Raw genomic sequence first — 12,779 nt, forward strand, 5'->3', positions numbered from 1 at the left:
TAGTTCTTCATTTTATTATTGTTTCCATTGCTTGTTCTAATCTACCCTTTTTCTGTTCTGTTCTTCTACACACCATTTCCCTTCTTTCTCTTTCCTAGTGACTTCCTTCTCATTATTTCCTGATGACTTCCTTCTCACTACTTCCTGTAGTCCTCCTTCTAACTTCTTTACTTTTTTCCCTTACAGCTTATAAACCCGAGCAGAATCTTTCCAACAGTATAAAAATCACAATGTAGTTACATTCTATTTTTAAGTAAATGATTACAATGAATACAAGTAAAAAAACAAAACATGTTCCCCATTTCCCTCTACATGAGTAAACATTTTACATATTACAGGAGAAAAACAAATATTCCCAAAGCACCCACCTACAGTTAAACATTTATGTTTTAGAATTCTCATAGATCAGGAGCCTTCAGCCATAACTGTTACAAAGGCAGTAGTTATTATAATTGCCAGAAAATTGGGTTACTATTTTCACTTTTCATATTTTAGATTTCTGCTCAATTATCTTAACTATCTAATTCTTTTTTTCTAGTTACATGAAGTATTATTTAAAGCTTTATTTTAATCTATGCTGCACACCAAAATCTGTGAACACATTTCCCAATATCAAAAACAATTTGAGCTAATTTTGGGGACTCAGTTGTTTTCCTTAATCATTAACCTGAACCACAGTCTATAGGCTCCTCAAGAGAAACTCATAAGTCCCAGCTGATGACATTTCCTTGGTCCAATTTTCTATTCTATGCAGCCCCTGCTTCATCAGGGGTGGGAAAACACTATATCTTATGTTTACCTATATTTATTTTCCCACTAAACTAACCTCTACTACATGTGTTAAAAAACCTTAGTCATCAAAATTCTATTCAAACTACCACTATTATTGTATAAAATGATTACTTCAGTTAAATAGTGCAGCTTAAGAGGAAATCATCTTCATAATAATCCACAGGTAAAAATGGTCAGAAGAACAGGATATTTCCATGACATAAACATACAACATTAAAGACAGTGGGCATTCCCCCACCCCCATTCACACAATTCATTCTAGAGAAAAATGGCAGCAGCAAACATGTGAAGGCACAGCAGTAGCAAGAGACATTCTGGAGCTGAAGCCCCCTTGGCCTTGCCTATCAGAGATTCACCCATCAGTGCCTTGCACTCTGGTGACTGAACGCCTGAAGCTTAAGTGCCACCTTCTGCTCTTACGACATGGCCACACACAGGTAAAGTTTTAATTTCTTTTTAATGTCAGATTAATTCAAAAAAAGTGGAAGAGTGATTTTAAAAATGTCTCTTTTTCTTAAGAACTAATAATTGTACATAGGTAATTGAAAACAGGATGATCATTATGCAAGTTAAGGCCACGTAATTCTCCCAGAAGCTCCATGATGAGAGATCAATACCCTGGATTGTCAAGAATTCTTTACCACTGCACCTGTAATCAAACATACACAAAAATAAAGTCAAAGTTTTTTCAGTATATTCACTGTTGCTTCTTTTCAAAAACTCAGTTTTTACACATCATTAAAAATTTCTTCTTTATATTTAATTGATATTAGTAATGATGTATTTCCCATTTTGTTATATATTATGTCAATCTTACCTACTTGATTCAGGTTCCTTTGTTAATTTCAAAAACCATCCAAAGAGGCTTAGCTATCACATCTATTTAAAGGCATTAAAGGAAGTAAGCTCATTAAACTACACCCAGTTTACAGAGTCACACTAAGACCCAACTTTGTAGTGTTCACTGTGTCACTCATTTCTAAATCTACAATGCTACCCTCTCCTCATAGGGCAAAGGTATGGATGAAGGACTTGTTTCTCCCAAAGTGAAAAACTTCAGTTTCATAATGACACACAGACAATCTAAGAGGTCAAAACTTTTGCAGTTCACAGTAGACAGCTGTGCAAAAGAACACAACATTAAATTCTAGAACCAGGAATGGTGGAGACTAAGGATTTCTGACAGGAGTCAGTGAGTTCCTGTCAGCTCCTGAACTAATATAGCAATGACAACCAGGGATGCTCAGCTATGGAACATCCCCAGCAGCCCATGGCTACAGATAGAGCCTGGGAAGCAGTTGGAGCACAGCAGGATGCAGGGGCCCTGACACAGGTTAGAAAAGCTGCTGCTGCTAAAAGTTCTGGATACACTAGAATTACCACCTGTGTGTCTCCATCCCTGTATGTGTCCATCCCTGTGTGTGTCCATCCCTGTGTGTGTCCATCCCTGTGTGTGTCCATCCCTGTGAGTGTCCATCCCTGTGTGTTTCCATCCCTGTGTGTCCATCCCTGTGTGTGTCCATCCCTGTGTGTGTCCATCCCTGTGTGTGTCCATCCCTGTGTGTGTCCATCCCTGTGTGTCTCCATCCCTGTGTGTCTCCATCTCTATGTATCTCCATTCCTTTGAGTCTCCATCCCTGTGTGTCTCATAGGATCTAACAGTTCCCAAATCTCCTGAAAGGGCATATTTCTTCCTCCTTTTGTGAGGACAATCCTCTTGTGAGTATAAGGTCTGTGGATAACCCTCCTCTGGTTTCACTTCACCCATCTGTTTGTGGAATATTATTTTAACATGTGTTACCTTTGTTTGTGATGTGGTGCTGTGGGATGTTCTGTATGTCCTGTGGGAGCCCGTTCTCGGGTTCCTTGTGGCTTTACCCAGCAGGTCCGCATAGAGGATGATTAGGACCACAGGCCTGAGTGCAAGTGTCTGAGATGTTCTGCACTTGGCTATGCTGTGGGATGGTCTGTATGTCAAGTTGCTCTGATTGGTCAATAAATAAAACACTGATTGGCCCATGACTAAGCAGGAAGTATAGGCGGGACTAACAGAGAGGAGAAATAAAAGAACAGGAAGGCAAAAGGAGTCACTGCCAGCCGCCACTCTGACAAGCAGCATGTGAAGACGCCAGTAAGCCATGAGCCATGTGACAGGGTATAGATTTATGGAAATGGATTAATTTAAACTATAAGAACAGTTAACAAGAAGCCTGCCACGGCCATACAGTTTGTAAGCAATATAAGTCTCTGTGTTTACTTGGTTGGGTCTGAGCGGCTATGGGACTGGCGGGGGACAAAGATTTGTCCTGATTGTGGACAAGGCATGAAAACTCTAGCTACAATGTGGAACATCTGTTTAATGATGCAAAGATGTGATGCATTCTTTTATGCTGCATTTGTTTAACTCTGTGTAACTGTGTTACTTTGCCTGTCTGAAACATCTGATGGTCTAAAGAGCTGCCATGCCAATAGCAAGGCAGGAGAAAGGATAGGTAAGGCTGGCAGGCAGAAAGAATAAATAGAAGGATAAGTAAGGGGAAAAAAAAGAAGGAACAAGAGAATAAGGAGAGGAGGATGCTAGGGGCCAGCCCCCCAGCTACACGGCTAGCCCCGGAGTAGAGTGAGAATAAGATATACAGAAGTAAGAAAAGGAAAAAGCCCAGAGGCAAAAGAAAGGTGGAATAATTTAAAGTTAAGAAAAGCTGACAAGAAACAAGCCAAGTTTAGGATGAACATTTATAATTAAGTATAAGCCTCTGTGTGTGATTTATTTGGGAGATGGGAGGGGGGGCCAAAAGAGCAAAAACAACCAACAACACCATCAGCATCTTTCTGACAACAAACTGGTAAGGAACTTTGATTAGAAGGATGCCAGACCACACCAGGAGAGAGGAGATATGGTAAATAAGATATCTCCCCACACTTGTTTTCTTATCAGTAATTCAAACACATGTTCCTCTCTCATTTATATATGAAAATCAAATCAATGAGAGCAATCATAGAAAGGGAAAGTATTAAAACTTTAAAACAATATGATTTAATTTTATTTAAAATTTTATTTAAAAAATCTTTATTTCTATTTTCATGATATTAGACAAAAGTGATATTGCCTTCTCAAAATAGTGAAATATGTGTTTCTTTCATTGTAGGACATGTCCTCTGGTAGGACATTTTACACACACACACACACACACACACACACACACACACACACACACATTAGCCTTTTATTTCTTAAAATCTTCCAGAGCATGAGGCAGAGGGAAGACTCTGAATGCTGACAGGCAAAGCTTACTCACTTTAGTCCTTGCTGCCCTGACATTCTTGGGTTCTGCTCACAGGTACCATAGTCTATACATGTGGAAACTGTATGCCCTTGTAAACAATCAGAACAACCTAGGTCAAACACAAATGTTCTGAAACAAGGAACTAAATCCACAATCAAGACACGAAAACCATATTTTTAAAGGCAAAAAAAAAAAAAAAACCTTTCTGCACATTACACCATGGAGCAGTAGGATCAAAACACATCCACATGTGTATCGGTTACAATGATTCACTCTGGGGAACTGGCTGAAGACAGTGATAATCCTGAAAGGATGGGTTTCCCCTCCAAGTCTAGGAGCATTCTGTGTGTGTTCCCATTGTGACACCGAACTCAAGCTTACGTTATAAAGTTCTGACATCTACTGATTTCTGCTGCGTTATGTTCTGGACAGAAGTTTTGTTCCAGGAATTCATTGTACAGCAAAGCCTGTAACACAAACAAAAACAGAGAAAGGTAAATACTTTAATATTTATGTAAGTTTCTAAAGAATAAATACAGCTATAAAAATCAAGATCCATCTGGGCTGTAATTTCCAAATACATTTTTTTTTAAAGTAAATTTATTTTACAACATCATTTAGTTCAACATAATAGCCACAGATTCCCCTGTTCTCCCACTCTCGCCCCCCCTCCCCCTCCCCCACCCTACCCCCCATTCCCACCTCCTCCAGATCAAGGTCTCCCCCGAGGACCGGGATCGACCTGGTAGTCTCAGTCCAGCCAGGTCCAGTCCCCCCCTCCCAGACCGAGCCAAGTGTCCCTGCATAGGTCCCAGGATTCAAACAGCCAACTCATGCAACAAGCCCAGGACCCGGCACCAACACACGGCTGCCTCCCAGACAGATCAAGCCAAATGACTGTCTCACCCATTCAGGGGGCCTGATCCAGTTGGGGGCCTCTCAACCTTTGGTTCATAGATCCTGTACTTCCATTCATTTGGTTATTTGTCCCTGTGCTTTATCCAACCCTGGCTTCAACAATTCTCGCTCATATAAACCCTCTTCTTTCTCACTAATTAGACTCCCAGTGCTCCACCAGGGGCCCAGCCGTGGATGTCTGCATCCAGATTCCTCAGACCTTCCTTGGATGGGATTTATGGCACAACTAACAGGGTGTCTGGCCATCCCATCACCGGAGTAGGTCAGTTCCTGCCGTCTCTCGACCATTGCCAGCAGTCTTTTGTGGGGGCATCTTTGTGGATCTCCGTGGGCCTCCCTAGCTCTCTGCTTCCTCCCCTTCTCATGTGGTCTTCATTTACTATGGTCTCCTATTCGTTGTTCTCCCTCTCTTTTCTTGATCCAGCTAGGATCTCCCACTCTCTTTCCCTCGACCGTCGCTCTTCATTGTTCCCACTCATGACCAGGCTGTTCATGTAGATCTCATCCATTTCTCCGTGTCTTTTTTGGGGTCCCGTTTTCCAGGTAGCCTCACTGGTGATGTGAGTAGCAGTCCAGTCATCCTTGTTCCACATCTAGCATCTTCCTATGAGTGAGTACATACCATATTTGTCTTTCTGAGTCTGGGTCACCTCACTCAGGATGATTTTTTCTAGATCAATCCATTTGTCTGCAAACCGTATGATGTCATTGTTTTTCTCTGCTGAGTAGTATTCCATTGTGTATATGTGCCACAATTTATTTATCCATTCTTCAGTTGAAGGGCATCTAGGTTGTTTCCAGGATTTGGCTATTACAAACAATGCTGATATGAACATAGCGGAGCAAGTGCTCTTATGGTATGATTGAGCATTTCTTGGGTATATGCCCAAAAGTGGTATAGCTGGATCTTGGGGGAGATTGATTCCCAATTTTCTAAGAAAGCGCCATATTGATTTCCAAAGTGGTTGTACAAGCTTGCATTCCCACCAGCATAAAGTGTCTTCAGTGTTTTTGATCTTAGCCATTCTGACAGGCGTAAGGTGGTATCTCAGAGTTGTTTTGATTTGCATTTCCCTGATGATTAGGGATGTTGAGCAATTCCTTAAATGTCTTTCAGTCATTTGGGTTTCCTCTGTTGAGAATTCTCTGTTTAATTCTAAAGCCCATTTCTCAATTGGACTGTTGGTTGTTTTGATGTCTAATTTCTTGAGTTCCTTATATATTCTGGATATCAGTCCTCTGTCACCTGTGGGGTTGGTGAAGATCTTTTCCCATTCTGTAGGCTGTCGCTTTGCCTTGTTGACCATATCCTTTGCTTTACAAAAGCTTCTCAGTTTCAAGAGGTCCCATTGATTGATTGTTTGTCTCAGTGTCTGCGCTACTGGTGTTATATTTAGGAAGTGATCTCCTATGCCAATGCGTTCAAGATTACTTCCTACTTTCTCTTCTAGCAGGTTTAGAGTAGCTGGATTTATGTTGAGGTCTTTGATCCACTTGGACTTAAGTTTTGTGCACGGTGACAGATATGGATCTATTTGCAGCCTTCTACACGTTGATATCCAGTTATGCCAGCACCATTTGTTGAAGATGCTTTCTTTTTTCCATTGTACACTTTTGGCTTCTTTGTCAAAAATTATATGTCCATAGGTGTGTGGGTTAATGTCAGGGTCTTCAATTCGATTCCATTGGTCCACATGTCGGTTTTTATGCCAATACCAAGCTGTTTTTATTACTGTAGCTCTATAGTAGAGCTTGAAGTTAGGGATTGTGATGCCTCCAGAAGTTGTTTTATTGTACAGGTTTCTTTTAGCTATTCTGGGTTTTTTGTTTTTCCATATGAAGTTGAGTATTATTCTTTCCAGGTCTGTGAAGAATTGTGTTGGTATTTTGATGGGGATTGCATTGAATCTGTAGATTGCTTTTGGTAAGATTGACATTTTTACTATGTTAACCCTGCCTATCCATGATGATGGGAGATCTTTCCTTTTTCTGACATCTTCTTCAATTTCTTTTTTCAGGGACTTAAAGTTCTTGTCATATAGGTCCTTCACTTGCTTGGTTAGTGTTACCCCAAGGTATTTTATGTCATTTTTGGCTATTGTAAAGGGTGATGTATCTCTAATTGTCTTCTCATCTTCTTTGTCCATTGTATATAGGAAGGCTACTGATTTTTTTGAGTTGATCTTGTATCCTGCTATGTTGCTGAAGGTGTTTATAAGCTTTATCAATTCCTGGGTGGAATCTTTGGGGTCACTCAAGTATACTATCATGTCATCTGCAAATAGGGAAAGCTTGACTTCTTCCTTTCCAATTTGTATCCCCTTAATCTCCTTATGTTGTCTTATTGCTCTGGCTAGAACTTCAAGTACTATATTGAATAAGTATGGGGAGAGTGGACAGCCTTGCCTCGTTCCTGACTTTAGTGGAATTGCTTTGAGTTTCTCTCCATTTAATTTGATGTTGGCTGTTGGTTTGCTATATATTGCCTTTATTATGTTTAGGTATGTTCCCCGTATTCCTGATCGCTCCAAGACTTTTATCATGAAGGGGTGCTGGATTTTGTCAAATGCCTTTTCTGCATCTAGTGAGATGATCATGTGGTTTTTTTCTTTGAGTTTGTTTATATGGTGTATTACGTTGATGGACTTTCGTATGTTGAACCACCCTTGCATCCCTGGGATGAAGCCTACTTGATCATGGTGGATAATTGTTCTGATGTGTTCTTGGAGTCTGTTTGCCAATATTTTATTGAGTATTTTTGCATCAATGTTCATGAGGGAGATCGGTCTGTAGTTCTCTTTCTTTGTTGTATCCTTGTTTGGTTTAGGAATCAGGGTAATTGTAGCCTCATAAAAGGAGTTTGGTAATGTTCCTTCTGTTTCTATTATGTGGAACAATTTAGAGAGTATTGGTATTAACTCTTCTTTGAAGATCTGGTAGAATTCTGTGCTGAAACCATCTGGTCCTGGGCTTTTTTTGGTTGGGAGACTTTTAATGACTGTTTCTATTTCCTTAGGGGTTATTGGGCTATTTAAATAGTTTATCTGGTCTTGATTTAGCTTAGGTATGTGGTACTTATCCAGAAAAATGTCCATTTCTTTTAGGTTTTCCAGTTTTGTGGAGTAGAGGTTTTTGAAATATGACCTTATAATTCTCTGTATTTCCTCAATGTCTGTTGTTATGTCCCCCTTTTCATTTCTGATTTTGTTGATTTGGATACTCTCTCTCTGTCTTTTGGTTAGTTTGGATAAGGGCTTGTCTATCTTGTTGATTTTCTCAAAGAACCAACTCTTTGCTTCATTAATTTTTTGTATTATTCTCTTAGTTTCTGATTTATTAATTTCACCTCTCACTTTGATAATTTCCTGGCGTCTATTCTTCCTGGGAGACTTTGCTTCTTCTTGTTCTAGAGCTTTCAGGTGTGCTGTTAAGTCACTAGTGTGAGATTTCTCCAACTTCTTTATGTGGGCATTTAGTGCTATGAATTTCCCTCTTAACACTGCTTTCATAGTGTCCCATAAGTTTGGGTATGTGGTGTCCTCATTTCATTGATCTCTAGGAAGTCTTTAATTTCTTTCTTTATTTCTTCCTTAACCCATTGGTGATTCAGTTGAGCATTATTCAGTTTCCATGAGATTGTAGGTTTTCTGTAGTTTTTGTTGTTGTTGAGATCTAACTTTAACCCATGGTGGTCTGATAGAACACAGGAGGTTATTCTAATTGTTTTGTATCTGTTGAGATTTGCTTTGTGGCCAAGTATGTGGTCGATTTTAGAGAAAGATCCATGGGGTGCTGAGAAGAATGTATATTCTTTCTTGTTAGGATGGAATGTTCTGTAGATATCTATTAGGTCCAATTGGGTCATGACATCAGTTAAGTCCTTTATTTCTCTGTTAAGTTTCGATTTGGGAGATCTGTCCAGTGGTGAAAGTGGGGTGTTGAGATCTCCCACTATTAATGTGTGGGATTTTATATGTGGTTTAAGCTTTAGTAATGTTTCTTTTACATATGTGGGTGCCCTTGTGTTTGGGGCATAAATGTTCAGAATTGAAACTTCATCTTGGTGGATCTTTCCTGTGATGAGTATGTAATGTCCTTCTTGATCTCTTTTGATTGATTTTAATTTGAAGTCTATTTTGTTGGATATCAGGATGGCTACCCCTGCTTGTTTCTTAAGACCATTTGATTGGAAAGTCTTTTCCCAGCCTTTTATTCTTAGGTAGTGTCTGTCTTTGAATTTGAGATGTGTTTCTTGTATGCAGCAGAAAGATGGGTCCTGCTTTCGTATCCATTCTGTAAGTCTATGTCTTTTTATAGGTGAATTAAGTCCGTTGATATTAAGGGATATTAACGACCAGTGATTGTTCATCCCTGTTATTTTTGGTGGTAGTGTGTGTGTACTTCCCTTCTTTGGGGTTTACTATTGTGGCTTTATCTATTGCCTGTGTTTTCGAGTGTGTATCTGACTTCTTTCGGTTGGAATTTTCCTTCTAGTGCTTTCTGTAGGGCTGGGTTTGTGGATAGGTATTGTTTAAATCTGGCTTTGTCTTGGAATGTCTTGTTCATTCCGTCTATGATGATTGAAAGTTTTGCTGGGTATATTAGTCTGGGCTGACATCCATGGTTTCTTAGTGTCTGCATTACATCTGTCCAGGTCCTTCTGGCTTTCAAAGTCTCCATTGAGAAATCGGGTGTTATTCTGATGGGTTTACCTTTATAGGTCACTTGGCCTTTTTCCTTGGCTGCTCTTAATATTCTTTCTTTATTCTGTACATTTAGTTGTTTAATTATTATGTGTCGAGGGGCTTTTTTGGGGGGTCTAGTCTGTTTGGTGTTCTATAGGCTTCTTGTATCTTCATAGGCATTTCCTTCTTTAAGTTGGGAAGGTTTTCTTCTATAATTTTGTTGAATATATTTTCTGTGCCTTTGAGTTGGTATTCTTCACCTTCTTCTATCCCTATAATTCGTAGGTTTGATCTTTTCATGGTGTCCCAGATTTCTTGGACATTTTGGTTCATGACTTTGTTGGCTTTAGTGTTTCCTTCGACTGATGAAACTATTTCTTCTACTGTATCTTCAATGCCAGAAATCCTCTCTTCTACCTCTTGCATTCTGTTGGTTATACTTGCATCCGAAGTTCCTGATCTTTTACTCAGGTTTTCTATTTCCAGCATTCCCTCTGTTTGTGTCTTCTTTATTTTTTCAATTTCCCTTTTCAGTTCTTGGACTGTATCCTTTCTTTGTTTCATTGCTTTTTCATGATTTTCTTTCAGTGCTTTATTGTTTTCTTCCAGGACTTTAATGTTTTCTTCCAGGACTTTATTGTTTTCTTGGAGGGCTTTATTGTTTTCTTCTAATTTGTTTGCCCTTTCCTCTAGTTGTTTACAGCGTTCTTCCAATTTTCTTGTCTTTTCCTCTACATAAGCCTCTACCTTCTTCATGAAGTTACTCATAAGGCTACTTTCTTCTGCTTCTTCCAATTTTTGGTGTTCAGGTCTAGATGTTGGAGGCGGGCTAGGTTCTGGTGATGCTGTATTGCTCTTCATTTTGCTGTATGTACTTCTGCCTTGACGTCTGCCCATCTCCTTGTGGTTCCTTCTTCGTCTTATCAGTGTACTTGTTTCAGAAAGAGCTGACAGATTCAGGAAGACTCTCTCTCTTGTCCAAAAGGGAGTTCTCTTGTCCAACTCTCTGGTCCAGAAGGGAAGTCAGGGGCAGGCTCTGGTCCAGAATGGCAATCGGGGGCAGGCTGGGAGCTAGGGGCCGGTCTCTAAGTCTCAGGAAGTGGCTGGAGTCTCGGGCAGATGGGCGTGGGGGCAGGGCGCGGTGATTGCAGGGGCTGCCGGGGGGCTTGGAAAAGGGGATCCCTCCCGGTGGGGCTAGGAGGGGAGCTGTCCGGTGGCCAGAACCTGGTGCCAAGTTGGGCAGGTCTTCCCGGAGTGGCTGGTGCCCAGGGATGGGATCCGGGTTGGACCCGCGTACTCACCTCTGGACCAGAAGGGAAGTCGGGGGCAGGCTCTCCAAATACATTTTTAAACAACCTCCACCGAGTTCAGTCTGCCCAGCAAAGCAGTGCCCCTCCCCCACACTCAGGAGGGTTAGGATTGAAATGATGGGGCTTCCCAACTACTAAGAGGTGGGCTCTCTAACTAGATTACCTCAGGCACCTCCTCCTCTGCCCAGTCCATAATCATGTAAACACTGTAATTAAAACAATACTATTGATTCATAGTAACAATATTTTCTTGCTTGTTTTTATCAAAACCAGTTGTGATTATGGGAATAAGAAAGTCTATTAAGACACACCTTACTGCAGAGAAAGCTTGGCAAAGCCATTATGGCTATGAGTATCACATGGTTTCTATTTCTTTTAATTTCCTGATATAGATTTTATATCTTAGTCCCTGATCTTTTCACTATTTCCTTATTGGGCATAATCACAACTATATGCTTTTCATTATATTATCTGTCTTTCCTCTTTACTCTGGGATTTTTCTCACCCTTTATTTTCCTCAAATAACTTGTGCCTGGGGTAAACCCCAGATGACTCACTGACCTTTGGCTAGCATTAACAGGAAAGTTCTCCTCTTTGCTCCTGGAAGAAAAATCCTGGGCAGCTGCTGATTAGAGATTACAGCTGGGGAAAGGACTGGGTTGGGAATCATTTCAGTTGCTACTGCTAGAGACCCCAAGTATAGTGACAGACAGGACAACTTACTGTAAATCCATAATGAGGAATGTTGAAGTATTGAATCCATGAGAGCCCAGGTGCTAGGCTTCCTGAATATAGTGACAGACCTGAGATAAACTACAAAGAACAGAAACACCAATTAGAACAAGTCAAGTGACTAAGAATTTTAGACAAGATGCTCCCTCTTCAAGATCCCTTCATCCTTCTGACTACTTCTGCCCAGACCACCTCTTTAAAGCATTCTTTCAGTAAAATCCAAACAGAATTCCTCACTCTTCGCAAAGCCAAGGGTCTCCATGGTTTTTAAAAGAAGGGCCTGCCACTCTACTCTGCAGGACCCAAAACCTCAGGTGCTTGTGTTGTTTGTCTTTAAAACACCATGTAATCTATGCACACATTTTAAACTTTAAATACACCCACCCTACATATTTAAATCCTCTTCAGATTCCTTATAATATCTAATGTATGTATGTATTATGCATGATGAACAAGGGGCAGCGCAAAAGTTCATATAAACTTGCCCTATCTAGTCTAATGTACACTAGAATATGTAAAACAATGACTGTGTGTGTGCATTCAGACTGCACCTGACCAAATGCTTCTAAAGAAAATACAACATTTGGCTCCATAACTAGTTTTCAGGTCCCATTTAGAAACTTTATACAATAACCAGTTGTCTTAGTTGCTTTTCTGTGCCTGTGATAAAACAAAATGTTTTATCACATGTACTTAGAAAAGTTGGGAGCTTTTCTAAGTACAAATTACAAACATAATAGGAAAGAAATGAGGGAAACAATCTCATTCACAAAAATATCAAAAAGGGAGGAGGAAGGGAGGATATTGCAATAAATCTAACCAAATGAAATACTTGTACAATAAAAAAATTAAGACACTGAAAAGAAAACTGAAGACACTGGATGATGGACAGATCTCACATGCTTATAGATTGGTAGGATAAATACAAAAATATCCATTCTACCAAAAGCAATCAACAGATTCAATGCAAACTCCATAAAAATTATAATACAATTCACATAAATTGAAAAAATACTAAAATTCACGTGGAAATACAAAAGACTAAGATTAGCAAA

At 39.9% G+C, this 12,779-nt stretch overlaps 1 protein-coding gene across 1 annotated transcript in view; it reads right to left on the reverse strand.

Moving 5' to 3' along the window:
- Positions 1-1,232: 1,232 nt before the first annotated feature.
- Positions 1,233-12,779, reverse strand: part of LOC114691798 (ATP-binding cassette sub-family G member 3-like) — a 50,449-nt gene continuing 38,902 nt past the window's right edge. Inside the window, exons 13-15 of the mRNA XM_028867325.2 lie at positions 11,716-11,805; positions 4,461-4,546; positions 1,233-1,441 (exon numbers count right to left, since the gene is read on the reverse strand). Coding sequence (XP_028723158.1) covers positions 1,288-1,441; positions 4,461-4,546; positions 11,716-11,805 — 330 coding nt within the window. The 3' untranslated portion in view covers positions 1,233-1,287. The remainder of the gene's footprint in view (positions 1,442-4,460; positions 4,547-11,715; positions 11,806-12,779) is intronic.

This window comes from Peromyscus leucopus, chromosome 10 (assembly GCF_004664715.2).
Source record: "Peromyscus leucopus breed LL Stock chromosome 10, UCI_PerLeu_2.1, whole genome shotgun sequence".
NCBI lineage: Eukaryota > Metazoa > Chordata > Mammalia > Rodentia > Cricetidae > Peromyscus > Peromyscus leucopus.